At 44.2% G+C, this 25,004-nt stretch overlaps 1 protein-coding gene across 7 annotated transcripts in view; it reads left to right on the plus strand.

Annotated features, from left to right (window-relative positions):
• Positions 1–24,569, plus strand: part of PIP5K1A (phosphatidylinositol-4-phosphate 5-kinase type 1 alpha) — a 37,824-nt gene extending 13,255 nt beyond the window's left edge. For 5 of the 7 annotated variants that reach the window (XM_027581721.1, XM_027581754.1, XM_027581737.1 and 2 more), the window contains 14 exons: positions 5,342–5,373; positions 7,063–7,143; positions 8,768–8,898; positions 9,321–9,438; positions 9,606–9,758; positions 11,091–11,390; positions 15,359–15,564; positions 16,351–16,434; positions 17,254–17,302; positions 17,511–17,595; positions 18,672–18,818; positions 19,020–19,149; positions 22,580–22,628; positions 22,914–24,569. In XM_027581721.1, coding sequence (XP_027437522.1) covers positions 5,342–5,373; positions 7,063–7,143; positions 8,768–8,898; positions 9,321–9,438; positions 9,606–9,758; positions 11,091–11,390; positions 15,359–15,564; positions 16,351–16,434; positions 17,254–17,302; positions 17,511–17,595; positions 18,672–18,818; positions 19,020–19,149; positions 22,580–22,628; positions 22,914–22,916 — 1,568 coding nt within the window. In that variant the 3' untranslated portion in view covers positions 22,917–24,569. The remainder of the gene's footprint in view (positions 1–5,341; positions 5,374–7,062; positions 7,144–8,767; positions 8,899–9,320; positions 9,439–9,605; positions 9,759–11,090; positions 11,391–15,358; positions 15,565–16,350; positions 16,435–17,253; positions 17,303–17,510; positions 17,596–18,671; positions 18,819–19,019; positions 19,150–22,579; positions 22,629–22,913) is intronic. The other 2 variants (XM_027581761.1, XM_027581770.1) reach the window with 2 other exon arrangements.
• The last annotated feature ends 435 nt before the right edge of the window (positions 24,570–25,004 follow it).

Below are 25,004 nucleotides of genomic sequence, written 5' to 3' on the forward strand. Positions count from 1 at the left end.
ATTGGTTCCCATACCCTGTAGTATTGTTTTAAGGATCAAATTAGCTACATTTGTAAGCTTTTAAAGTGCTATACAAATAAAAATTTTGTCAGTGGAGAGAAATACCCTTTCTACAAAGGTATCCGTTCAATTTAGTCTTGCAGCCAGTATTAAGGAGAACTGGGAGAATGTGGAGATGCCCAAGTGATGGCAAAAAATGCAGAAAAAAATTGTGAGCTCCTCCAGGTCAGGAACATAAAACTGTCTGTCCATAGTGCTTATGTAATGTTCCTGACATGTAACAGATTATCAGTAGTTTTTGAATAATTGAATGAGGAGGGGGAGCAGAAATAATTCAGCATTGAACTGGTATTGAGAGGTGTTAAAATTGAGCCAATGAGGAGAAGCCAAGCTGTCAGCCTCCATACCCACCCAGCCCCACCTTGGGTAGTGTGCTCTCTCCTCTTTTATAGCACATGCTATATGGTGTGGACTGATCATGTAGGAATTTTAATAATCCTTCAGAGTTTTGGCTTAGGTGGGAGAGGCAGGTCCCTGATTTCTCAGGAGAAAGGTTTTTCGCTAAGTAAAGTAAATTTTAACATTACAACTCTGCCCTATACTCTGTTTCCCCATCCAAAAAGAGAATGATATATATGGATTGTGGATTTGGATTATAAGATAATAATATATGCTTATCAGAGAATACTTTTCGCAAAAATGCTAGAAAGCCAACTTTCTGCTGAACAATATTCTGGTCTTTTTTTTTTTTTAAGATTATTTATTTGAGGCAGGAGGGAAGGAGCGAGGGAGGGAGGGGCAGGCAGAAAGGGAGAAGCCGACTCCCCGCTGAGCAGAGAGCCCAAGCCACCCGGGCTCCATCCCAGGATCCTGGGGTCATGACCTGAGCCGAAGGCAGCCGAAGGCAGCCAAAGGCAGACACTTAACCAGCTGAGCCACCCAGGCAGTCCCAACAATATTCTGGTCTTATTCATAGGGATGAATCCCATTTCCCTTGAATATTGACTGGCTGACATTACCAAGCCCATTGTGGCCATGCTGAGTTGGCCTTCTTGTCTTGTCTCTCTCTCTCCCGCACTCCCTTCTCCTTCCCCTGCCCTCTGCTCCTCTTCCTCCTCCTTCTGTACTAATAGGAGAGAAAGCTTGATTATGAGGTGAACAGGTACAATGCTGTTGACTCTTCAGTCTCATGGACTTCTCCAGTAGAGAGTTTCTCATTGGGCACCTGGGTGACTCAGTCGTTAAGCGTCTGCCTTCGGCTCGGGTCGTGATCCCAGAGTCCTGGGATCAAGCCCCAAATCGAGCTCCCTGCTTAGTGGGAAAGCCTGCTTCTCCCTCTCCCACTTCTCCTGCTTGTGTTCCTGCTTTCGCTGTCTTGTCTCTCTCTGTCAAATAAATCAATAAAATCTTTCAAAAAAAAAAGTTTCTCATTGGCAGAGACTTGAACCAAGTGGTCCAGCCTTAGCAGATCATGTCACTCTGTTCTTCATTGGATTTCTGGACCACCTGGGTTTTAACAGCAACATTGGTAAAACTCTAGGTATTTTTCTCTTCCCTTCCATTCTTCTGTGGTAGGTTGGAGCTCTGATTTGTGCCCCAGGAGCAAAACTTCAGGCAAGGAAGAGAGTAATAAGTCTTAGGTCTTTGTTCTTCTCCTCCTCCTGTGTTACTTGGTCTAATTATCATTATATTTTTTTAAAGATTTTATTTAGAGAGAGAGCATGTGCATGTGTGCACGTAAGCAGGGGGAGGGTCATAGGGAGAGAGAATCCCAAGCAGACTCTGTGCTGAGCGGGGAGCCCCATGCAGGGCTCTGTCTCACAACCCTGAGATCATGGCTGACATCAAGAGTTGGAGGTATATGGGACACCAGGGTGGCTCAGTCGGTTAAGCGTCTGCCTTTGGCTCAGGTCATGACCCAGGGTCCTGGGATCGAGCCCCACATCGGGCTCCCTGCTCAGTGGGGAGCTTGCTTCTCCCTCTGCCTGTTCTGCCTGCTGCTCCCCTGCTTGTGCGTGCTCTGACAAATAAATAAAATCTTAAAAAAAAAAAAAGAGTTGAGGCTTAATCCACTGAACCACCCAGGTGCCCTTCTTCATCATCATCATTATTTAGATCCCATTATCATTCTAACTGCTTCAGCTATAAGTGTCCTTGGGATTAATCCCAGTTTTGCAGTTGCTGATAGCTAAGCAATTGGCACCAAAATTCCACTGAGTGAAGTCCTCTCACCCTGGTTCTGGGTACTTTGCAAGAGTGTAGCAGCCCTAGAGCTACATGTTTGTGGGATAAAACTAGGAAAGGTAGCAAAATAGAGCTTTTCAGGGAGGTATCTGTGCCTTGAAATCACTTACCTGCCTCTTTTTTCTCCATTGTTTAACTTTGTCTAGTGACTGCTTATGTATAGAGGAGGTTATTTTCTAGGTAGGACTGTCAGACTAGGACTGGATGTTGGCCCTTCTTGGTTCTGCCAGATCCCTTCCAAACCTTTTCCTCTGTGGTAAAAAAGGAAGGGATAGGCCAAACACTGACCAAGGAGTCCAGAATCAGTGTTTGTCTTCTCAACTGAAAGCATACTGATTTTCTCAGTGAGAATCAGTGATTCTGTAGTTGCATGTGTGCACTTGCAGGAGGGTGTGGTATTGGTGGGGCCGCTCAGGGGTTTGGGAGGAGCCAAGTAATTTGAGATGCTAATTAAAATTCCTTGAGGGTCTAGGTAATTGAACATTAAGCCTTGCTGTGAGCCCAACTTTACTCTTGCTTTAGAAATCACATAGAAAGAATATATTTGTATAGCACGTTATGGTCCATTTGATTTAGCTTATCACATCTAATCTTTACATAAGACTTTTTTTTTAAAGATTTTGTTTATTTGAGAAAGAGTGAGAGAGAGCACAAGTGTAGGGGAGGAGCAGAGGAAGAGGGAGAAGCAGACTCCCTGCTGAGCAGGGAGCTTGATGAGGGCTCAATCCCAGGATGCTGGGATCACGACCAGAGCCATAAGGCAGACGCTTAACAGACTGAGCTACCCAGGCACCCGCAAAACTTTTTTAATGATGTAGGCTCTCCACAATGTGGAGCTTGAACCGACAATCCTAAGATCAAGACTTGAGCTGAGATCAAGAATCAGATGCTTAACTGACCCAGCCACCCAGGGGCCCCTACATAAGCCTTTTTTTTTTTTTTAAGATTTTACTTATTTGAGAGAGAGAGCACCAGCATGGGGGGATGGGTGGGGGGAGAAGGAGAAGCACACTTCCTGATGAGCAGGGAGCCTGATGCCGAACTCCATTCCAGGACCCTGGGATCATGACCTGAGCCAAAGGTAGGCACTTAACAACTGAGCCACTCAGGTGCCCCTGTAAGGCTTCTAATATAGGTTCATTTTTTAGTTAAGCATAGAGAACAATTTGCCTGATCTAACAGATTTGAACCCAGGTCTTCTGATTTTTTAAATAGCTCAGCATGTTGACTCCTGGCTAAAAGGTTGTTAAGACATAAAAGGTTAGACCTTGGGGCGCCTGGGTGGCTCAGTCGGTTAAGCGTCTGCCTTCAGCTCAAGTCATCATTCCAGGGTCCTGGGATAAAGCCTCATATTGGGCTCTCCGCTCATTGGGGAGCCTGCTTTTCCTCTGCCTGCTGCTCTGCCTAGTTGTGCTTGCTCGCTCTATCAAATAAATAAATAAATCTTAAAAAAAAATAAAAGCTGAGACCTTTTTTCCTTTGTTGATGGACACCTTAAATTTTATAGTAAGTCAGTAGCCGTTTTAGTCATAAATCTGGGTTATCCTGGCTATTGTTCCTTGGAATCTTTAGCTTGGGATTCCAGTACTAATTTACCTCGTTTTTTACCCAGCTGAAGTTGATCTAATTGAAGATGAAGCATCTATAAAGGGTGTAGATTATTGGGCTTTTCTGGTTTTCCAATTTTCTGGGTCATTTTATGCAGCAGATCTTCCTAACAGCTAGATGACATTTCCATTGCCTCCTATTTTGGGAAGAGGAATGAAAACCATCTGTTCCCCATTTTTTGCTACCCTGACTCACTGTAGGGAAGGAAATTTTGCTGCTCTGCTTACTGGTAACAGAAATATTTGGTCTGTGGCCTCTCAACGACTAAGGGCTATTATCACAACCTTTCCTCTGAGCCCAGCTATATTCTGAAATTCTCAGGGCCCTTGATTATTTGTCTTAAACAATCATAATTAGAGCTTCACCTTATTGCCCTTAATCCCATGTGTTGCTGTTGCTGCCTCATCATTAATCCAGCGTATACATACACTGAAACTGGGATCTTCCTGCTAGGGTATTATTGGAGATCCATCCCATTAGGCTCCTCTTTTTAATTTTCTTTAATATGGCTAATCTTTATTCTCTTTGAATTCGTTAGAATTAGATTGAAGGTATGTATCATAGTCTTTGAAGATAAAAGTCAACATTTTCCAATATGAAGGGTGGGGGGACAGGGACAGTCTGTCTTCCTGAGTGGTCATGTGTCTCCAGTGTGATCATTGATGAAGGTTATGGGGATGGCAAACCCTTGAGAATTGATTTAACCTTTCAGAGTAGATTTTCTACAGATATATTCCTTTAGTCACTTTATAAACATATTTATCTTTCCTAAATTTAAATGGATAAAAGCCATAATACTTACGAGATTGAATCACACACTTATCTTACACATCTGCACTGATTGAATATTTGGTAAGTAAAACTCACTTTAGTAAGTAAGTAAATGCCAACAAATTCCTGTTGAGTTTACAGCAGAAATCAAGATGAGGAGGTAGGGATGCAGAATCTTCATTATTTTGACATTGTATTTTCTCATCCTTAGGTGCTTTATCTCCATAGATCAACTCTTTACCTTTTTTCTGAAATAATTCATAGAGGAGTAAAGCACCATAGAAAAGCTCTGAAAGTTCTTACCTTTTTAGCTGTACAGGAAAAATTATTAAGTCCTAGACTCTCCAATGAGTCCTGGGTATTTCTTATGCCCTTTCTCTTTCAGCCATGGTATCAAATGAGACCCTCTTGACTCTGATGGTTAAATGTATCAAGAACAGATATATTTCCTGGAAAAAAATATGAAGAATGGAATAAGAAAAGGGACTAGAACAGGAATGGAATATGCATAAGGGTTCTGTGAATATGGAGGGAGAAGAGGAAGGGATATTTAAAATCCCTATCCAAAAGGATTTAGTATCACAGAGCAAGAGGCAGGAGCTCATTGTCAGGTTTAGTTGGACTCAAACCCCAGTTGTTTCAGTGTGCTTGATAGAAATTGTGGGCACTAGTGTGTGTGTGTACACTTCTGATTGTATTTTGTTTATTCTTTTAACAGCATCAGGAATCAAGAGATCCATGGCGTCTGAGGTGAGTTTGATACTGATACCATATTTCTGAAACTTTAATTCTGGGATAGAAGGATACCTGTTTATGACATCTTTATTTTCCCCCCACTTGGATCTTGGAAGCTAGGCGGGATTCTTATATCTCTTTGGTAAGCTAGAGATTATACATCTGCTTTTTTTTTGTTTTTAATATTTATTTGTCAGAGAGAGAGAGAGCACAAGCAGGGGGAGCGGCAGGCAGAGGGAGAAGCAGGCTCCCTGCTGAGCAAGGAGCCCAATGCAGGATTTGGATCCCAGGACCCTGGGATCATGACCTGAGCCAAAGGCAGACGCTTAACCGACTGAGCCACCCAGGTGTCCCTATACAACTACTTTTGTTATAGTTTATTATAGATATTAATTAATAGCTTTGATTATTATAATAAGTCAATAGTAATTGATTGAACATTTTTTTAATGTATCAAATGTAGTGTACCAAAGAGTAATAATTTAAGTATCCTTTATTCTTATTTAATCTCGTAAACACTCCTGTGAGCTAAGTACCATTGCTATCCATGTTTTACAGATAAGTAGAGTGAGGATTAGAGGCTCTGTAACTTGCCCAAGGTCACACAATTAATAAGGCTGGGATTAAAACCCACACAATCTGGCACTAAAGCCCCTTCTTTGGTTTTGCTGTTACTGCCTCCTGGTTGCATAGCTTCGGTGAATTTGAAGAACTTCTTTTAACCAAACAGATGTTAGTTTCCTAAGTTTTTCTTTTCTGTGCAGAATATCTTCCATTTGCTTACCTTTATTCTTATTCAGTATTTCCCAAACTTCTTCTTATTTCTTGCCTCTCTCCTGGGTTTTGTGACAGAATTTCAGAATGCAGGCCCTCTTCGGCCTGGGATTTTAGGTTTTTCTCTTAGAACCTCTTCCAAGATCTTTGAGATGATATATTGAGGGTTTTCTGACATTAAGGGCCTTAGCAAGAAGAGTAGAACTTGAATATCAGGCCCTAGGATCATGCACTCTATTTACACTGGCCTTTTTGCCTCTGGCTTATTAACTTAATGAGTACTGACATCATGAAGAATACCTTTGCGTCTTTTGTGCTTCATCTTGATGTGGGGAATAGCCTTCTAAGCTCCACTCTACCGGTATTACTCCTTCCTTATTTCAGGGGCAATCCTGTGGGTGGAAAACAAAGCCATATCATGTTCCCAGGAATCTCTTCAAGACACCCGAGGGCTTCTATCTCAGAGGAGTCATCTTATTGCCTCAGCTTTTTAATTCCCAGGCTTGCAGTACTTGTATTTGTGAGTGGCTAGATCATTTTTACTGGTGAATGCACTTGGAGCAGGTAGTGTTCATGTCAGGTTGAAGGTTAGAGGGGTAGAAGTTTCTGAAGAAAGCTGGTGAAAAAAGTAGGCTGTTTCATAGTTCTCTTGTTTCTACTTTTCCTTAATGTAACTCATTTTTTTATGTCCTTTTTTTTTTTAGGATCAAAAGTGAAATATGTGTCCCTTGGAATTTTCTGTGTTCTTTTAGCCAATTAATTCATTGGGAAACAACACTAAAGCTGTGTGGGTGTTGTGAAGATTTTATAAAATGTTCTTAACCTAGAACGGGTGGGTTGAGTGTTCAGTTTGTTTTAAGGTACCATCACGGTAGCTGTATGGTGTTTTACATGGGGATCATGTGCTAATTTTGACTCTTCTTTTTCCAGGTGCCTTATGCCTCTGGCATGCCCATCAAGAAAATAGGCCACCGAGGTGTTGATTCCTCAGGAGAGACGACGTATAAAAAGGTGTGTCTGGGTGGAACCCTTTCATTTTACTCCGGGAGGGGATAGTTCTGTCCCCTTGGTTGGTATTATTCTCCACATTGTGTCTCATTTCTTGATATCCTAAGCCTTTGCACAAAAACTATCATAAAACTTGAACTTTAGAGTTTACTTTCAGTTCTGGACCACTTTGGGAGGTGCTCAGGCTTCCCAAGGGGCAGTGTTCAACCTTTCCATTGAGCGTCTATACCTTGTTTGATACAGGGTGTGAAGATTTCTTGGATTCCTGTTTCTGGCCCACATAAATTCTTCTTATGTGTGTTCTTTGCCTTTTTTGCGCTGTCGGGGACCTGACCCTCTCTGGGAATGGGCTCGAGGCTCTTGTCAATTCAATAGATATTTATTGAGCCCTATTTATGTACTGAACATTGAGACAAAAAGATGAGTTTCTAAGCTAATTGGAGAGGCATACACTTCAAAATTTAGTTTTATATATATATAATTGGGGGGGTAATCTCTAGCAGGGCACCTGGCTGGCTCAGTCAGGAGAGCATGTGACTCTTGATCTCGAGGTGGTGAGTTTGAGCCCCACATTGGGCATGGAGCCTACTTAAAATAAATAAAATAATTTCTGCCCCTAATATGGGGCTCACACTCATGACCCTGAGATCAAGAGTCACATGCTTTACTGACTGAGCCAGCCAGGCACCCCTCTAGTTATCATTTTAGTGCCTAATGAGGACTGAGTAGAAATATAAGTAATTTAATACTTGGTGAGAGTTGGGGATGAGGGAAATCATTAGAACAGAACTGACCAGTAGAACTTTCTACAGTGATTGAGATGTGCTATAATCTGTGTTCTCCAGTAGTAGCTACTAGTCATACTTGAATGTGGCTGGTAAGACTGAAAAGGAAGATTTTCAATTTTTATTTTAATGAACTTAAATAGCCATCTGTGGCCAGTGGTTAGTGTATTGCACAGCACAGATCTAGATGAAAGGCTATTTTCCCATATGATTGTAAGAGTGAGGCTTTTCAATTTGTGTTTTAACCATAGTGTAATAATTTTAAATCTAAACACTTCTCTCAGAAATAATTTGAGTCTTTCAGGCTTTCTTCTTCAATTAGGAACTTTTTTTGCCACCCTGTCGTCCTTGGGAGGATCAGGCTTTCCCTTAAAGGACTGAAGCTTCTGTAGCCAGGTAGTCCATCAGAATATCAGTAAATTTTAGTTACATTCTCTATTTCTTGAATAAAATGTTTGGAGAGACCCAGATACTCTGCACGCAGGAATCTTTGGAATGAGACTTAAGATTGTTCTCTCAGTACAACATATCTTGTAAATGTTGATATGGAGAGTGGCTTCCAAGTGTAGATATGGAGAGGCAGGAACACCTTGCCTAGCTGAGGCTGACTCAGACAGTCCTGCCTTTGCTACTGTGTATCTTCATCCCCTTCCAGCCTTCACCAGGCTTGACTGCCATGTAAGGCAAGAGGATGGAGGAGTTGGATCGCCCTGGCTTGGTCTGAAGTACTAGAAGGGCGTTTGCTTTTGAGTGCTGCTTCTGGCTTTTCCCTCCTGAGTTTTTATTGTTCTGATCAGATTTAATACTAGAAACTTTCCTCTCGTTTCTCTTCTATTTCTCAGACAACCTCATCTGCCTTGAAAGGTGCCATCCAGTTAGGAATTACTCACACTGTGGGAAGCCTGAGTACCAAACCAGAGCGTGATGTGCTCATGCAAGACTTCTATGTGGTGGAAAGTATCTTCTTCCCCAGGTACAGAGGTTAATGTTCAGGGGAATGTCCTGGGAAGTGTGGCTTTTTCATATCAACCTCAGGCCAGTTTTAGGGGTTCAGGTCTAATTTAGGCATGTGCCCAATGTCCAATCCTTAACTTGATCTTGGGGTGATGTGGGAATAGAGAATTCGGAGAGCAGATGCTGTCCTTTGAATGCTTCCACGAGCCTCTGGCCTGTGGAGTGAGCCCTAAAAAGCAATTCAGTGCACTGGGTAGCCATTTTTTTAATCCCCATGTAGTGGCTTTGTCCCACGAAGTAACTGACTCATCTAATCCCTCTGGTTCTCTCAGAAGGGATATACTGACCTGCCTTTGGGTTACTCTTGAGTGTCTGCCCAGCGTGGACTCCCTGGGTGACAGGTACTGATAAATTACAGCTTTTTCTATTTTAACCCCACAGTGAAGGGAGCAACTTGACCCCTGCTCATCACTACAATGACTTTCGATTCAAGACCTATGCACCTGTTGCCTTCCGTTACTTTCGGGAGTTATTTGGTATCCGGCCTGATGATTACTTGGTAAGCTTCTGGTTCCCCCAGTATCAGAGGGATCCTCCCAAAAGAAGACTCTCTCCACAGTCTTGCTCTAGTTTTCCTTTAGAACAGAATTGCATCTGTACTTAATTTCTGGTTGGACAGGCCCTGGTATTTCTGAAACTTCTTGTTCTCTTCTTTCTGGGCCCCAGTATTCCCTCTGCAGTGAGCCACTGATTGAACTCTGCAACTCTGGGGCTAGCGGTTCCCTCTTCTACGTGTCCAGCGACGATGAATTCATCATTAAAACGGTCCAGCACAAAGAGGCAGAGTTTCTGCAGAAGCTGCTTCCAGGATACTACATGGTGAGGGAAGAGGAGCACTGGTCACCTCTGCTGCCCACTCCCACTCCTGGACAAGGCTGGGGGGCTCTCATGGGGCGCCTGGGTGGCTCAGTCAGTTAAGCGTCTGCCTTCGGCTCAGATCATGGTCTCGGAGGTCCTGGGATCGAGTCCTGCGTCAGGCTCCCTGCTCAGCGCGGAGCCTGCTTCTCCCTCTCCCCGTCCCCAGCTTGTACTCTCTCTCGCTATCCATCTCAAATGAATAAAATCTTTAAAAAAGAAAAAAGAGGCTGGAGGGCTCTCTTCTGCAGGGCAACACAGTGTCAGCACTTAGGTCTTAAAGATGTAGTTCATTTTGGGGCTTTTTGCCCCATCTCTCTTGCCTCTCTGGGGCTAAAAGGGGTTTTGGTTATCTGTCCTTTTTTTTTAAGATTTTATTTATTTAAGAGAGCGAGAGCGAGCATAAGCGGGGTGGGGGGAGTAGGGGCAGAGGGAGAGGGAGAAGCGCACTCCCTGCTGAGCAGGGAACCCCACGCGGGACTTGATCCCAGGACCCTGGGATCATAACCTGAGCTGAAGACAGACGCTTAGCTGACTGAGCCACTCAGGCGCCGCATCTGTCCTTTTTTTTTTTTTTTAAGATTTTATTTATTTATTTGACAGAGACATAGCGAGAGAGGGAACATAAGCAGGGGGAGTGGGAGAAGGAGAAGCAGGCTTCCCGCTGAGCAGGGAGCCCGATGTGGGGCTCGATCCCAGGACCCTGGGTCATGACCTGAGCTGAAGGCAGACACTTAACAACTGAGCCACCCAGGCACCCCCCTATCTGTCCTATTTTAAGTGTTATTTGACTTAGACTATCCTACCCAAAGTTGAAATTTAGTGATAATTTTGTTTTCTGTTCTTAGTCATCCTATACTAGGAAATGAGGTTGGTTACTTCTCTTGATAGTACTGTACTCCATCTTACTCTGACTGACAGCTCTTGGAGCTTCTGGAGAAGTTAGTTTTGCTTTGCATCACACCCACAAGAATATACTGTACTAAGGGCTTAGAGTTAAGACTTTTTCAACACGATCTTTTCTTAAATCTCTCTAAAAGAATATACTCATCATATATTGAGTATCCTGACTGATTACTGTATTGGAGGGTCTGTGGCTCAGCTTGGTGTGATCCGATTCCTGAAGATAGATGTATTGGGCAATTGTAAACAAATATGATGTGGGCTTATGGGCAGATAGATTGTACCTGAATCCCATATAGCAGACAAAGAAGGTGGGTGGCAACTTTTACCCTTGAGTTTCACTGAAAATCAGCTGACTTGCTCTCCTGCTTCTTTTTACTTTTGTCCCCTCAGAACCTCAACCAGAATCCTCGAACTTTGCTGCCTAAATTCTATGGGCTGTACTGTGTGCAGGCAGGTGGCAAGAACATTCGAATTGTGGTGATGAACAATCTCTTACCACGGTCGGTCAAGATGCACATCAAATATGACCTCAAGGGTTCTACCTACAAACGGCGGGCTTCCCAAAAAGAGCGAGAGAAGCCTCTCCCCACCTTTAAAGACCTGGACTTCTTACAAGACATTCCAGATGGTCTTTTTTTGGATGCTGACATGTACAATGCTCTATGTAAGACCCTACAGCGTGACTGTTTGGTGAGTTTATCATATTTCCTTCCCTCTCAGATACCAAAAATCTCAGCCACTAAAATAGCTTTTTGTTCTTAGGGTTCAAATCTGTATGGGATGGGACTCAGTTCCTTAGCTCCGTATGTCCCAGACTTTATTTAAAATAACTTTTACATTAGGTTATTGCTGAGTCTTTATATTTTTACATTCTGTTTATCCTCCCCCACCTGGCTTCATTTTCTTTACCTCTCCTAGGCCTCATAATCCTACAGTTTCCTTATTTTCGTACCAGCACCATCATTCCTCAGATCTTGGTCCTGCCTGCCAGATTCAAATTTATATCTTGGAAGCTGAGTGCTGCTGAAGGAAATCACACACCTATGTCTATTCTACCAACATCTCTACATGTTGACACTATCCAGCCTCAGTATTGTTCACCATTCCACTTCCTGTTCCTCTCAGCACAGGTGTCACACGATTGTCACTCTCTCCAAACCATTTTCTAACTCTTAATATCCCAGCCTTGTTTCTCAACAGATTACCTCACTCTTCTATTCCATACCACCCCCTTGTCCTGCTCCCAGCCCCAGTTTATAAACATGTCTATACTTACCCATCTTTAATCTTCTTTCTGCCCAATTTGGTGGCTTATTCCAGGTCAGTCACTTCTCAGGACTGTTTCTTTAGGGTTCTGTTTCACATCTTGCTTCCTTTCCCTCCCCTGGCTTCAGCCTCTAACAACTGTTTTCTTTCTGCATGCAAGCCAACTTTTATCTCTTCCATCTTAAGGTTAGGAGGATTTTTTATTTTATTTTTTTTTTAAGATTTTATTTATTTGACAGAGCACTAGCAGGGGGAGCGGCAGGCAGAGGGAGAGGGAGAGGCAGGCTCCCCGCGGAGCAAGGAGCCCAGTGCGGGCCTCGATCCCAGGACCCTGGGATCATGACCTGACCCAAAGGCGAACACTTAACCAACTGAGCCACCATGGTGCCCCTGGAGTTTTTTTTTGTTTGTTTGTTTGTTTTTTACTTCCATTGTCTCCATGTAATAATGCTTCCATTTTTCCTTTTCATTTATGTTCTATTCCTGCCTCAACTCACTGTCATGGCTTTTGCTCTCACCCCTTCAGTTGAACTACCCTCCCTAGTGCCCACCTGGGATGCCAAGTAGAGAATATTTCTCAGTCCTTACTTGCATTTTTCTGCTGCTTGAAAGTTTATTTCCATTTTCTTAACGTACCTTCTTTTGGATTTTGTGACACCTTTTCCTACTGATTTTTTTGCATCTCTGATTGTTTTTTTCTCAACTGCTATTGTAGGATCATCTTCCTCTACTCCATAACGTTGTCCATCCTTGTCCTTTGCTTACTCTGCATCTACTTGTAGGGTAATGCTTATTTTAGTTTGGCTCCTTTGGTTGAAAGGACTGGACACAGTAGAATAAAGAGTTGTTTTAAGAAACTATACATAAGGGGCGCCTGGGTGGCTCAGTTGTTAAGCGTCTGCCTTCGGCTCAGGTCATGATCCCAGAGTCCTGGGATCAAGCCCCTCATTGGACTCCCTGCTCAGCGGGAAGCCTGCTTCTCCCTCTCCCACTCCCCCTGCTTGTGTTCCCTCTCTTGCTGTGTCTCTCTCTGTCAAATAAATAAAATCTTTAAAAAAAAAAAAAAAAGAAAGAAAGAAAGTATACATAAGAATCACTCCTGTGCTTTCTTCATCCCTTTCTCCACCAACCTAGCAAAACACCTTTGGTTGAGCTGCATCACCAAAGTGGGCTACTGGAACTGGTGAGAGTATACCCTTTTGCACTCTGTTCTGGGATGGAAAGAGGGTTGAGAACTATAGGATATAATCCAGGCTTCTTGGTGCGCCTGGGTGGTTCAGTTGGTTAAGCATCTGCCTTTGGCTTAGGCCATGATCCCAGAGTCCTGGGATCAAGCCCCACAATGAGCTCTCTGCTCAGTGGGGAATGCATGCATGTGCGTGCGCGCACTCTCTCTGTCTCTCTGTGTCAAATAAAATCTTCAAAAAAAAAAAAAAGAATCCAGGGTCCTTAATATGATATATCAGGCCTGTCATTATTTTTGCTTCTATCAGCTTCTGTAATCTGCCACACCTGTCCTTTGCATTTTCTGTTTTAGCAGTATGAAATTATACCTCCCTGCACATAATGTGCTGTTTGTTTCATGCTTCCAGGCGTTGGAGTATTCCTTCCTTTATTTGTTTGGACTTACTTTCTAATTTATTCTTCATAAACTTATTTACGTATCACTTCCTGACCTCCTCCATACTATCAATCATGTAAGCACTTCTGTTGTTGCATGTATTAGGCTGTATTGGATTTATTTTTACATTTATTTTCTTTCCTAAATGATAATATTGTTGAGAACAGAAACTCTGGAGTATCTTTGTATCCCCATAAACAGGCACAACGCCTACAGGTGGTAGGGCTTCAGTAAATACTGAACCGAATCAAAGCTGGTTATATAAAGTCCTGCAACAGATACACTCCATCATGAAATGTACTTTTACCACACCTTCCTTGTGGATTCTTTACAGCACAAATACGTATTCCACGTTCATTGAGAACGTAATGCTCTTTTCACAAATAGAAGGAAAGAACAAACAGAGGGTGTTGTGGGCTAGTCAGTGGCCTAATATATATTTACTCAAATAGAAGAAAGCTGAGTGGATAGAAATAATGAGTGACTGGAGGAGATTAATACATTTTTCTCCAGGGAGTAGGAGGAGCAAAGGATAAGCCTATAGTTAACCCTGGAGGTCAAGAATAATTGAATCTTGGGGCACCTGGGTAGTTCAGTTGGGGGAATGTGCAACTCTTGATCTTGTGGTTGTGAGTTCAAGCCCCACGTTGGATATACAGATAATTTGAAATTTAAAAAAAAAAATTTTTTTTTTAAGATTTTATGTATTGGGGTGCCTGGGTGGCTCAGATGGTTCAGTGTCTGCCTTCGGCTCAGGTCATGATCCCGGGGTCCTGGGATCGAGTCCCGCATCGGGCTCCCTGCTCCTTGGGAGCCTGCTTCTCCCTCTGCTTCTCTCTCTCTCTCATGAATAAATAAAATCTTTAAAAAAAAAGATTTTATGTATTTATTTTAAGAGAGATACAGAGATAGTGAGAGAGCTCAAGTAGGAAGGAGAGGGAGAAGCAGGCTCCCTGTTGAGCAAGGAGCTGGACGTGGGGCTCGATCCCAGGACCCTGGGATCATGACCTGAGCCAAAGGCAGACGTTTAAGTGACTGAGCCACCCAGGCGCCCCTAGAGATTACTTGAAAATAAAACCTTTAGGGGCCCCTGGGTGGTGCAGTCAGTTGAGCATCCGACTCTTGGTTTTCTCAGGTTGTGATCTCAAGGTCGTGAGAATGAGCCCTGCATCAGCTCCACCTTGAGCGTGGAGTCTGCTGAAGTTTTTCTCTCCCTCTGCGCTTCCCCCTCCCTATGTGCCCCCCTCTCTCTGTCTCCCTCTCAAATCTTTAAAAAAATAAAGTCATAAAAAAAATGAGGGCGCCTGGGTGGCTCAGTCGGTTAAGCGTCTGCCTTCAGTTCAGGCCATGATCCCAGAGTCCCAGGATTGAGCCCTGCATTAGGCTCCGTGCTCAGCGGGGATTCTCCTTCTCCCTCTGATCCTCCCCCCTCCCATGCTCTCTCTCTCAAATAAATAAAATCTTTTAAAAAAATTAAAAATAAAAATAGGGGGCACCTGGGTGGCTCAGTCATTAGGCTTCCGCCTTTGGCTCAGGTCATGATCCCAGGGTCCTGGGATTGAGCCCCGCATCGGGCTCCCTGCTCAGCGGGAAGCCTGCTTCTCCCTCTCCCACTCCCCCTGCTTGTGCTCCCTCACTGTGTCTCTCTCTGTCAAATAAATAAATAAAATCTTAAAGAAAGAAAGAATAATTAGGAAAGCTGTGAGATCCTGAAAAAAATCCTCATACCTCCCAAGGCTCAGAACATGGTTTGTTTTTTTCCTTTCATTAGGTGCTGCAGAGCTTCAAGATAATGGACTATAGCCTCTTGATGTCGATCCATAACATAGATCATGCTCAAAGAGAGCCCTTAGGCAGTGAAGCACAATCCTCAGCTGACACTCGCAGACCAGCCCCCCAAAAGGCTCTTTATTCCACGGCTATGGAATCTATCCAGGGCGAGGCTCGGCGAGGTGGCACCATGGAGACTGATGACCAGTGAGTGGGCTCAGGGGCACCAGGAAGGAGAGCGTAGACACGGCATTTTTTTTTTTTTCTTGAGGAAAGGATGCAGCTCCTGGCATCAGAGTAGCCCCAATTCAGCAGTTAAGTTGACAGTATTAACACTTATGAAACTATAGAACAAGCCTGCTTAAGAATGTAAAAGGAAAGGAAGAGGGCTTAAATTGGGGATCTCTAGTACATCTGGGAAGGAGAACTATTTAAAATTAAAACACCTTTCAAAAAGAATATACTCAGAGTCCGAGACACATGTCTGCATATTCTATTAGAACTTCACCAAAAGTAATTTACTATAGGCAGCTTTATGGAAGGAGTCTTTCTTACCATCACGGATCTATCAAGGAAGTGTATTTACTGAAGCATCATAAATGTCTTGTAAGTGGTTTCATTTTTAAGGTAGCCTTTACTGTGATTCTCAAGAAGAGTGTCCTAGTGGGTGTGAATTAGAATATGAAAGTACTGAGCAAGTTCAGAGTTATCTGAGCGTTTCCAGTGTAGCTGAGTAGGGGTGACTTTAGATTCTTTGGTGGAATTGGGGTCGGAGAGGCAGGCGAGTGAGACTTGGAGAGAAAGAGGTTATAATACATACTCCAGAGCGGCTCTTGGAGTTGGAGGAAGGTTTTCACTCTTCCCCAGTTTATGGAAGATGGGACAGTTATGGTTAGGTCTCAGTTCCCTGTCCTGATCTGGCTCGAGGTTAGGAGAAACCCTTGTGCTAGGCCAGAGATTTTCTTACTGTTTTCTTCTTGTCTTCCGGAACAGTATGGGTGGCATCCCTGCCCGCAATAGTAAAGGGGAAAGGCTGCTGCTTTATATTGGGATCATTGACATTCTCCAGTCTTACAGGTGAGGAGCATATGGATCCCAAAAGAGGGGGCAGAGTGGTTGCGGATAACCATTCACATTTCTCCTTTAGATGGGTTTGTCACTCTTCCTGAAACAGGAACAGAGTTGCATTCTAGCTACTTACCTCATCAGGTTTCAGATGGTGGTTTATTTCCTTGATTTTGCCTGTCTCCTTGACTTCATTACCCTGCCACCTTCCCAACCATAACGTATACCTCTGTGGAGAGCTGAGTCAGTCCTCAGAAGCACCAGGGTAGAATACACCATCTGTCTGGCTCTTTGTGAAAAACCTGGGAGATGAGTCATACTCCACATTGGGATACAGCTGGAAACATGTTCCTCTTTTCCTTGGAGGAAAAACAAGAGGATCACTGTGTCCTATGCTATTAACCTATGGAACTGAGGCAGTGAAGTGATAGGGAGGATCTGGAAATGCTACATCCCAGTTTTACCCCTAAAAACAGGTTTCAGCTACTAATGACTGGACAATCCTTGGTTGACTGTTTCAGAGTATTATCATCCAGTTTTAACTCCCCTCTTCAGGCATGTGCATATATCCCTTCATTTCTCCTTTTGCAATAAATGTTCTTGTCCCTGACTTGCCAGGGACATACTAAGTTCCCTTTTTCCATGGGGGAGGTAATTAACTTCCCTAGAAACAGCTTTGATCTCCGTCCTGAACGAGCACTACTGTGTCTGTTCTTTGGAAAGCCAGTGTAATAGAGGGAGTGCTTTCCCAGCTTCTTTAACTTCATAAAAGAGAAAACTGTCATTCATTTAAAAATTCTGTGACTATGTGACACACATTTTTCTTGGCAGGTTTGTTAAGAAGTTGGAGCACTCTTGGAAAGCCCTGGTACACGATGGGGTGAGTAGCAGTTTGCTAGAGGCTCTCCTCCCGCCTCCTTCAGTTCTGATTTGCCCCCTCAGTTTCTTCTTTCTTTCTTATTTCATTTGTGGGTTCTACCCTTCTGCTAGGGTCTCAGCCTAGAGGAAAATGGCCCTTGGACTAAATAGCGATCCTCTTGCTGGGCCTCCCCCTCTTTAACTCTGCAGCCATGTCTTCTGCTCTGCAGGACACCGTATCGGTGCATCGCCCAGGCTTCTATGCTGAACGGTTCCAGCGCTTCATGTGCAGCACGGTGTTCAAGAAGATACCCCGTAAGTGGCTTCTACCAGATGACCCCCCAATGACTCCCTTACTCCAGGAGATGGGTGGGCAAGACACCTCTGTCAGGGAACTGCCAAAGCCTCTTCTGCTCTACCCACATCCCGTGAGAGCTGCTGCCCGTCTTTATGTCAGTCACTCTGTCTGTCCCAGTGGTTTCCGAGTTGCTGCTTTTCCCCTGGCTCTCCCTTCGTGTGTCATTGAGGTGAGGGGCATTTCTGGGAAATTGGTGGGATTGGGGGAGGGGGGAGGAAAGTGTCATTGTGGGAGTAGGATCCTATGGCATAGGCTGAGATAGAGGCAGACCTACAGACAGAGATAGGTGACGATGTTACCAGTGTTTTGTTTTCTCTTCATATCCCCAGTGCCAAGGACTCTCAGACTAGGATCAAAGGGTTGGAGAAGCATATACTGATTTCTGCTTAGCAGTCGTTCTTACTCTCTTCCCTCAACTTTCTTGGCTGGAAGGTGCCAGTATTCTTCTTTCCCAGCCTTTCAGTGGTGCTGCCATTGGCAAATTTCCAGCTCCTCCTTCCCGCCGCCTCATCATAGGCCTCCGTCACCCCATCGGTGCGGCAGAGGGGACTTAGGCATGCCAGACAGTCTTAAGAAACGTGAGGAAATCCCCTCAAAGTCTTTTCAGCGTGACATATAAGCAAGTGTAAAGTATCACGGTGCTGTGTGCATAAGTGCTACAAGGATGCAGAATGAAAGGGTCCTCTTCGTCTGCTTGAACTGGAGGATGCTATTAAAGAACAAGGGAGTGACGGAATGGAGGACATCTCATCCGGTGGAAGCAAAGCCATGGAGGTTGTGTGTAGCGGGGGCAAGATATGTATGTGTCTGCTTTCCTCTTGGTTCTCTGCTTTCCAAAGTGAGGTGAACCGAGATGCACACCCTCTCCTCTGAAGGAGTAGTTCGTAGAGCCTGTCTTTGTTGACATTAGTCCTTCTTCCCGCTTTGCAGAGCACCTTTGGGTTTGTGTTGGGGATGCTAGCAATTTGTATCTATGTCTTGGTGATGGTTTCTCAGGTGGGTGCTAAGTAGGCTTTCTCTTTCCCTTTTGAAGTGAAGCCCTCTCCTTCCAAAAAGTTTCGGTCTGGCTCATCTTTCTCTCGGCGAGCAGGCCCCAGCGGCAACTCCTGCATTACTTACCAGACATCGGTCTCTGGGGAGCACAAGGCACAAGTGACAACCAAGGCGGAAGTGGAGCCAGGTCAGCGCCAGGGCTGGGGTTCCCATGTGATTGGGCACTCCCTCCCTTCCTTCTGAGCCCTGTCTTATCTGCCTAGGACCTCTACTCCCTGTTCCTATTCAGGAAAAGCCAAGTTGCTACATTTTTTCCCCCCTGTATTTCCCCCACCCCATTTTGTCTTCTTTTTTATTTATTGATTTTTTTCCCTTTTCTTTTTTCCAGGCGTCCACTTCGGTCGTCCTGATGTTTTACCTCAGACTCCACCTTTGGAGAAAGTCAGTGAGGTCTCGACTATTCCTGACCCCTATTTCTCACCTGTAGTTGGAGAGACTTTGCAAATGCAAACTACAAGGTTGGTTCCTTGGCCCCTTTCTTCATAAAATCTTTTCATCTCTCTCTCTTCAGGTCCTTGGGAACCTCCATAATTTTTTTTTTCAAGAGATCATTGTTTGTCTTTTGCTCTTCACTAGATTTTTCCAGGTTTACTTTCCCTTAGCTCATCTTTAGTGATTTGGAGAAGTGTGTCAATATCTCTGCATCTTTAGGGGGTGTGCAGACTATTTTGATAGTCAAAATACGCCCCAACTAACCCTTTATCTCTTGGTGAGTTAGGTGAGAATTCTCAGCTTACTTTGTAAGCCTGGAAAGATTGCTGGGCAGTGAAGAAAATGAATAATCTTGTAAAAGGACCCATTCTAAAGATTGTGATTTAATTTTGTTACATGGTGTGTTGATTATCTATTCCATCATAATAAATTAACCCAAAACTTAGTGGATTAAAATAACAAACACATATCATAGTTTCTGTGGGTCAGGAATGTGCGTACAGCTTAGCTGGGTCCTCTGGCTCAAGGTCTTTCATGAGGTGTTGGCCCGGGCCTCCCATCTCTTCTGAAGATTCAGCTGAGAGGCTCCACTTCTAAGCTCATGTATATGCTTATTGGCAGGATTCAGTTCCTTGTGGGTTGCTGGACAGAGGGCCTTAGTTCCTTGCTGGCAGTTGGCTGGGGGCCTCCCTTGGTTCTTTGCCACATGAGCCTCTCCTTAGGACAATTCAAAACATCGCAACTGGCTTCCCTCAGAGTGAGCAATTGAGAGTGCATGCACCTATGCAGAATTCATAATCTTTTTGGGACCTAATCTCAGAATTGACATACTATCACCAGTACTGCATTCTAGTCACTGAATCTAGCCCACACTCACAAAGAAGGGATTCCACAAAGGTGTGAATACCAGGATGCAGAACTCACTGGGAGCCACCTCAAAAGTGACCTATCACAGTCCATCTTCTGGCTCCCAGTGATTCCTATCCCTCCCTGTGCAAAATGCATTCATTTGCGCCCACGGTCTTCAAAAGTCTCATCCCGTTAGAGCAGCAGCTTAAATTCCAGAATTTTGTCATCTCAAGTAGGTCTTGGTTTGGAGGAGCTCCCCAGGTATTGTTCCATGAGTATGGTTGCTCTCAGTCTTTGGACTTGTGAAACTAAAGAGATAGCTGTTTTCTCGCTGCACACCCAGCAGACAATGGTGAGGCAGTAAGTAGCTAACCACTGAACACTCCTGTGCAGAAAGAGTGAGGGAGGCACAGAGCTAGTCCAAAATCCAGCAACTGTTGGAGTTGCTTTGATCAGAGGATAAGTTGGGGGTAATTCTCCATGACTCTCGACTCCACCCTTTGAACTCGTGGTTTTGCTTTCTGAGTCTTCCTTTTTCATGAAAGCTAGCATGTGTTTGCAGCTGAGTAATTTACTCAGCCTGCTTCCTGCCAGTACAATTTTGGGGTCCAGCGGTTTCTTCATTTTGCACTGTGTCTGTCCCTTTCAGTCAGTCCAAGCTGTGAATGTTTATGCTGTTATAATGCCCTCAAAGATTTTGTGGGCCTCCCGTGAGTCTCACTGGAATTCAGTCCCCTCGACAAAAGCCACACCACAGATACCTTCTTCCTAAGCCCTGTGCTTCTTAGAGATGTTAAGTTGAGAGGATCTGGGTGATGTTTTTGAATGGTCTTTTGTACGATTGAACAGTACTCTAAGGAACCAACTTTGATTTTTCTGAAGTCTTAAATATTTTACAGTCATAACTTGGTTTTGTCTCTAGACCACATTTTCCTGGCAGTGCCCAGGTTTTATGCTTGCTCACAAACTGTTTCTTAATTTTATAGCATTGTTTGCTATCTGCTGGAGGGGCTCAGAATTTTCAAAACCATCAATCCTGGCAAGTCGTCCTTTTATTTAATAGTCCTTCCCTTAATTTTTTTCTTCTCATTTTACTATAAGCATTAAGAAGGAACCAGGTGGCACCTTTAGCACTTTGTTTAGAATTCTCCTTAGGTAGATCACCCAATTCATTAGACACATATTCTGCTTTTCACGTAACTGCATATGACATTGTTGCAAAACTTTGTTCCAGTGCATTACAGGGATCCCTTTCCTTCAGTTTCCCATAAGATTTTTCTCACTTGCCTTTGAGCCCACACTGGCAACTCCCTCATTCAAGTCTAAATTCTACAGTATATTCATGGCACTTTTAAACTTTCACTAAAATGCTGCTTAAAGCCCACTTCCCTCTTCCAAAGCCACTTCCACTTTTTAGTTTTTTAAAAATTTCAGTAGCACTTCACTTCCAGGTACAAAAATTTATATTATTGTATAACAAATTACCCCCAGCGTGGCAGCTAAAAACTATAAACATTTATTATCTCAGATTTTATGCAGCTTAAATATCTAGGAGTGAGTTAGCTGGGTGCCACTGGCTCAGGGTCTCTCAGGAGGTTACAGTGAAGCTGTTAGGGAAGTAGTCTCATCTGGAGGCTCGCCCCGAGGGAGGATCAACTTCTAAGCTCACTTATGTGGTTGTTGGCAAGATTCGGTTCCTTGCAGGCCGTTGGCCAGTGGTCCTGCCTCAGTTCCTTGTCACATGCTTTCCCCATGTGGCAGCTAGCTTCCCTCAGAGCAAACAGTTAGTGAGAGAGCTCGAGCCCAAGAAGAAGCTAGGTAGGGTCTTTTTTTTTTTTTTTTTTTTTTAAATTTTATTTGACATAGAGACAGAGAGAGGGAAAACAAGCAGGGGGAGTAGGAGAGGGAGAAGCAGGCTTCCTGCTGAGCAGGGTGCCCGATGTGGGGCTTGATCCCAGGACCCTGGGACCTGAGCTGAAGGCAGAGAGGCTTAACCGTCTGAGCCACCCAGGCGCCCCTAGGTAGGGTCTTTTTGTAACCTAATCTCAGAATTGATGTTCCATCACCTGGCCTACATTCTGTCCTCTGGAAGAGAGTCACTAAATCCAGACCTCATTCAAGAGGAGAGAATTACACAGTGGTGCAAATATCAGGCAGCCGTGATCACTGAGTGCCTACCACACCTGGGAATTGAGGACAGAAGGGGAGGGATTAGGAAATATTTTTGTAGTACTCAAGAAGCTAGTTAATTAAATTAACTATTAATTAAAACAACATGCTTCTAAGTCTGGTAGTTTCTTAGCCTCTTCTGACAGACACAGCAAGAGAGGGAACACAAGCAGGGGGAGTGGGAAAGGGAGAAGCAGGCTTCCCGCGGAGCAGGGATCCCAATGCGGGGCCCAGGATCCTGGGATCATGACCTGAGCTGAAGGCAGACGCTTAACGACTGAGCCACCCAGGCGCCTCACCCTCTTCTTTCTGAATCCTAAGTTGATCTTGAAGTGAAATATGGAGAAGCAGTACGAGATCTGACGTGAGAGGATCGTCCTTTCTCTTCCTTATCTTCTAATTCTTCTCTCTGCCTCCATTTTTTTTTTCTCCTGTTAGTTCAACCCTCTTGGAAAAGCCTGAAGTTGCAGAGTCAGAGTTCACCCATGTGAGTGTCTGGGATGTGGGGGAGGTGAATGCTTTATTTGAAGGGTATAAAGAGGATCACTGATGGAGTGGAACAGGGAGTTAATTTGCAAGGTTACAGGAACTGGGTGCCCTTTCAATCTTGCCTTTTTAAATTTTGTGGGGACCTTGTATTTGGAAGCAGAGGATGAAGTAGAAGAAAACTTAACTCTGCCAGTCAGGCTGAAATGAACTTGAATTCCATTCCTGCCTCCTCATTTCATACTCCAGATCCTTAACTTTACACTCTTTCTCTTTCCCTTTCCAGTGAGCAAAAAAACTCAGAAGACTTGGAACAAGATTCTACCAGCTTAGTGATCCCAAGAAGCCAGCCCTTGCCCCAGCAATGCTGAGTTTTCTTCTTCGTGGTCATCACAAAAGGAGTATAATGGAGGCGAGGGGAGCTCTCGGTTTCCTTTCTGAAGAAGAACCTCTTCTCCTTCCCCTTCCTGACGAATGGGCATTGGTGCCTCAGTTGAGGACAGCAGCATCTTCTCCACTTCTGAGTTAGGGGGCACGAGTTTTCAACTGGCCAGCCTTGGTTTCCACAATGGAATTGTTTTCAAGCCCCCATTCTTCCTGCTGGAAGTGGGGTTGCTGGACTTGGTGGTTTTCTTCCTCTTCACCTACCTTTCACTGGGAGCTGGACTCTTAACTTCCTCAGGACAGACTGGCTGGCACATTATCTCCACCTTCATGCTTTCTCTGGAAGAAGACCCTTGTAATCTTTGTAAAGGTTTTGGGGAGTCAGGGTGTTAAGCCAACTCCCACCTTCCTTTTTTTTCCTTAAAAAAAGGAAAAGAAAAACTAGCACACAGCCCACAATTTGAAGCCAGACAGTGTCAGATCAAAACTGTATCAGTGTTGGGAGAGATGCCTGTTTGTGGGGTTCCCTCAGAAGAGCCCCCTGGTGTTTGAGAAATGGAACTAAGGAACTGCTTTGCCAGAAGCAGCTCCTCTTTAACAACTCCTCTCTTGATGAATTTCTTAAGGCTGAAGGAATGGAGAGAGTGGGACATGGGGTAATCTTTACCCCTTTTGTTGAACAGTAGAGCAGTCATGGGACCAGAAGATCAGAGCCCTTGCTAGGCAGGACCCTGCTTACTGCCAGGCCATCACAATTATTACTGTTTTGCAATTGGAAATGTATTCTGCTTGTTTTTCTAAATATGAAGACTTAATCAAATGAATTTGGATCCTTCTCAAAAGGAGGTTTATTCCTTGCTCTTCCCACCTTTTCCGACAGCGTTGGAAGGAGGAGCTGAGGTGCAGAAGGGACACCTGTGTCCGTTTAACAGGCAGTCTGTATCTATGAGGCTAGAGAATATTCGCTTAGACTCACGGGGAGCCAGCAGATTCTTGCCTAGGTGAGGTCATTGCTGTGCCACATGCCCTGCTCCTTCTCATGCAGAGAACTCAGAAATGGGAGCTGTGTAATCCATCTGTCCCCCATCTCCCAAGAGTTGCGGTTCCCCACCTGATCCTCCTTCTCCTGTCTGGGGACTAAGGAGGCATCTCAGGCAGATTATTGAATACTGTCCTGTCTCCATCCTGCCCGACCTTGATAGTAGGTTAGCCCATCCCCCAAGTAACTGTCTATATTAGACACCCCCAGCCAGTTTCTGGCTGCCTGTCTTTGCTGCCATGTTCTTTTTTACAAGAAGGAAAGAAACAATTCTTGCTATTTTTTTTTCATAATTTACTATTTATGATGTATTTAAGTGTTTTATTCAGGACAGAGTTCTGTAGGGAGTGGGAGGGAATATTTGAGGGAGGCTGGGGCTTAGGGAAGGGAATGGGGAATCAACATTTTTATGAAGTGTCACTATTTGCCTCCACTTTGTATTGTTCAGAAATGGCAAATGCAATATAAAAGTGATAAATACCTGGTTTTAATGTATTAAACTTTCATCATTTATTTAGACCTCTTGTTTCTTTCTAATTCTTTTTCATACACCATCTGCTCCACTCTCCTGCCTCAGCTCGGGCTCAGTGTTGTTTGCGGTGCCCTGAGCAAATGCGTCCTCGCCAGCTGCCTTCAGTCTGGTGCAGGGTGGTGCTGGCTTCATTCCCTACCTTCCAGGCACCTGTCCACTTGAACAACTTCAACTTGACAAGGAAAAGCCGTGAATGAACATAAAGACAATTACTGTAGGTCTGTTGCCTAAGTGGCAACCTACTTTAACTGACCGATCTGGGAATCCAAAGCTCAAAGTCTTCCTCAAGTTTAGGAGGAGAGGAGGAGGGACAAAGCAAGCCTGAGATCATTTGGCCTTTGGATTCCCTCTTTCCTTCCCCTGACCTGGTGCTAAGGTGTCACTTAGAAGACCACAGAGAGGGCGCCTGGGTGGCTCAGTCG

This window comes from Zalophus californianus, chromosome 4 (assembly GCF_009762305.2).
Source record: "Zalophus californianus isolate mZalCal1 chromosome 4, mZalCal1.pri.v2, whole genome shotgun sequence".
NCBI classification, from domain to species: domain Eukaryota; kingdom Metazoa; phylum Chordata; class Mammalia; order Carnivora; family Otariidae; genus Zalophus; species Zalophus californianus.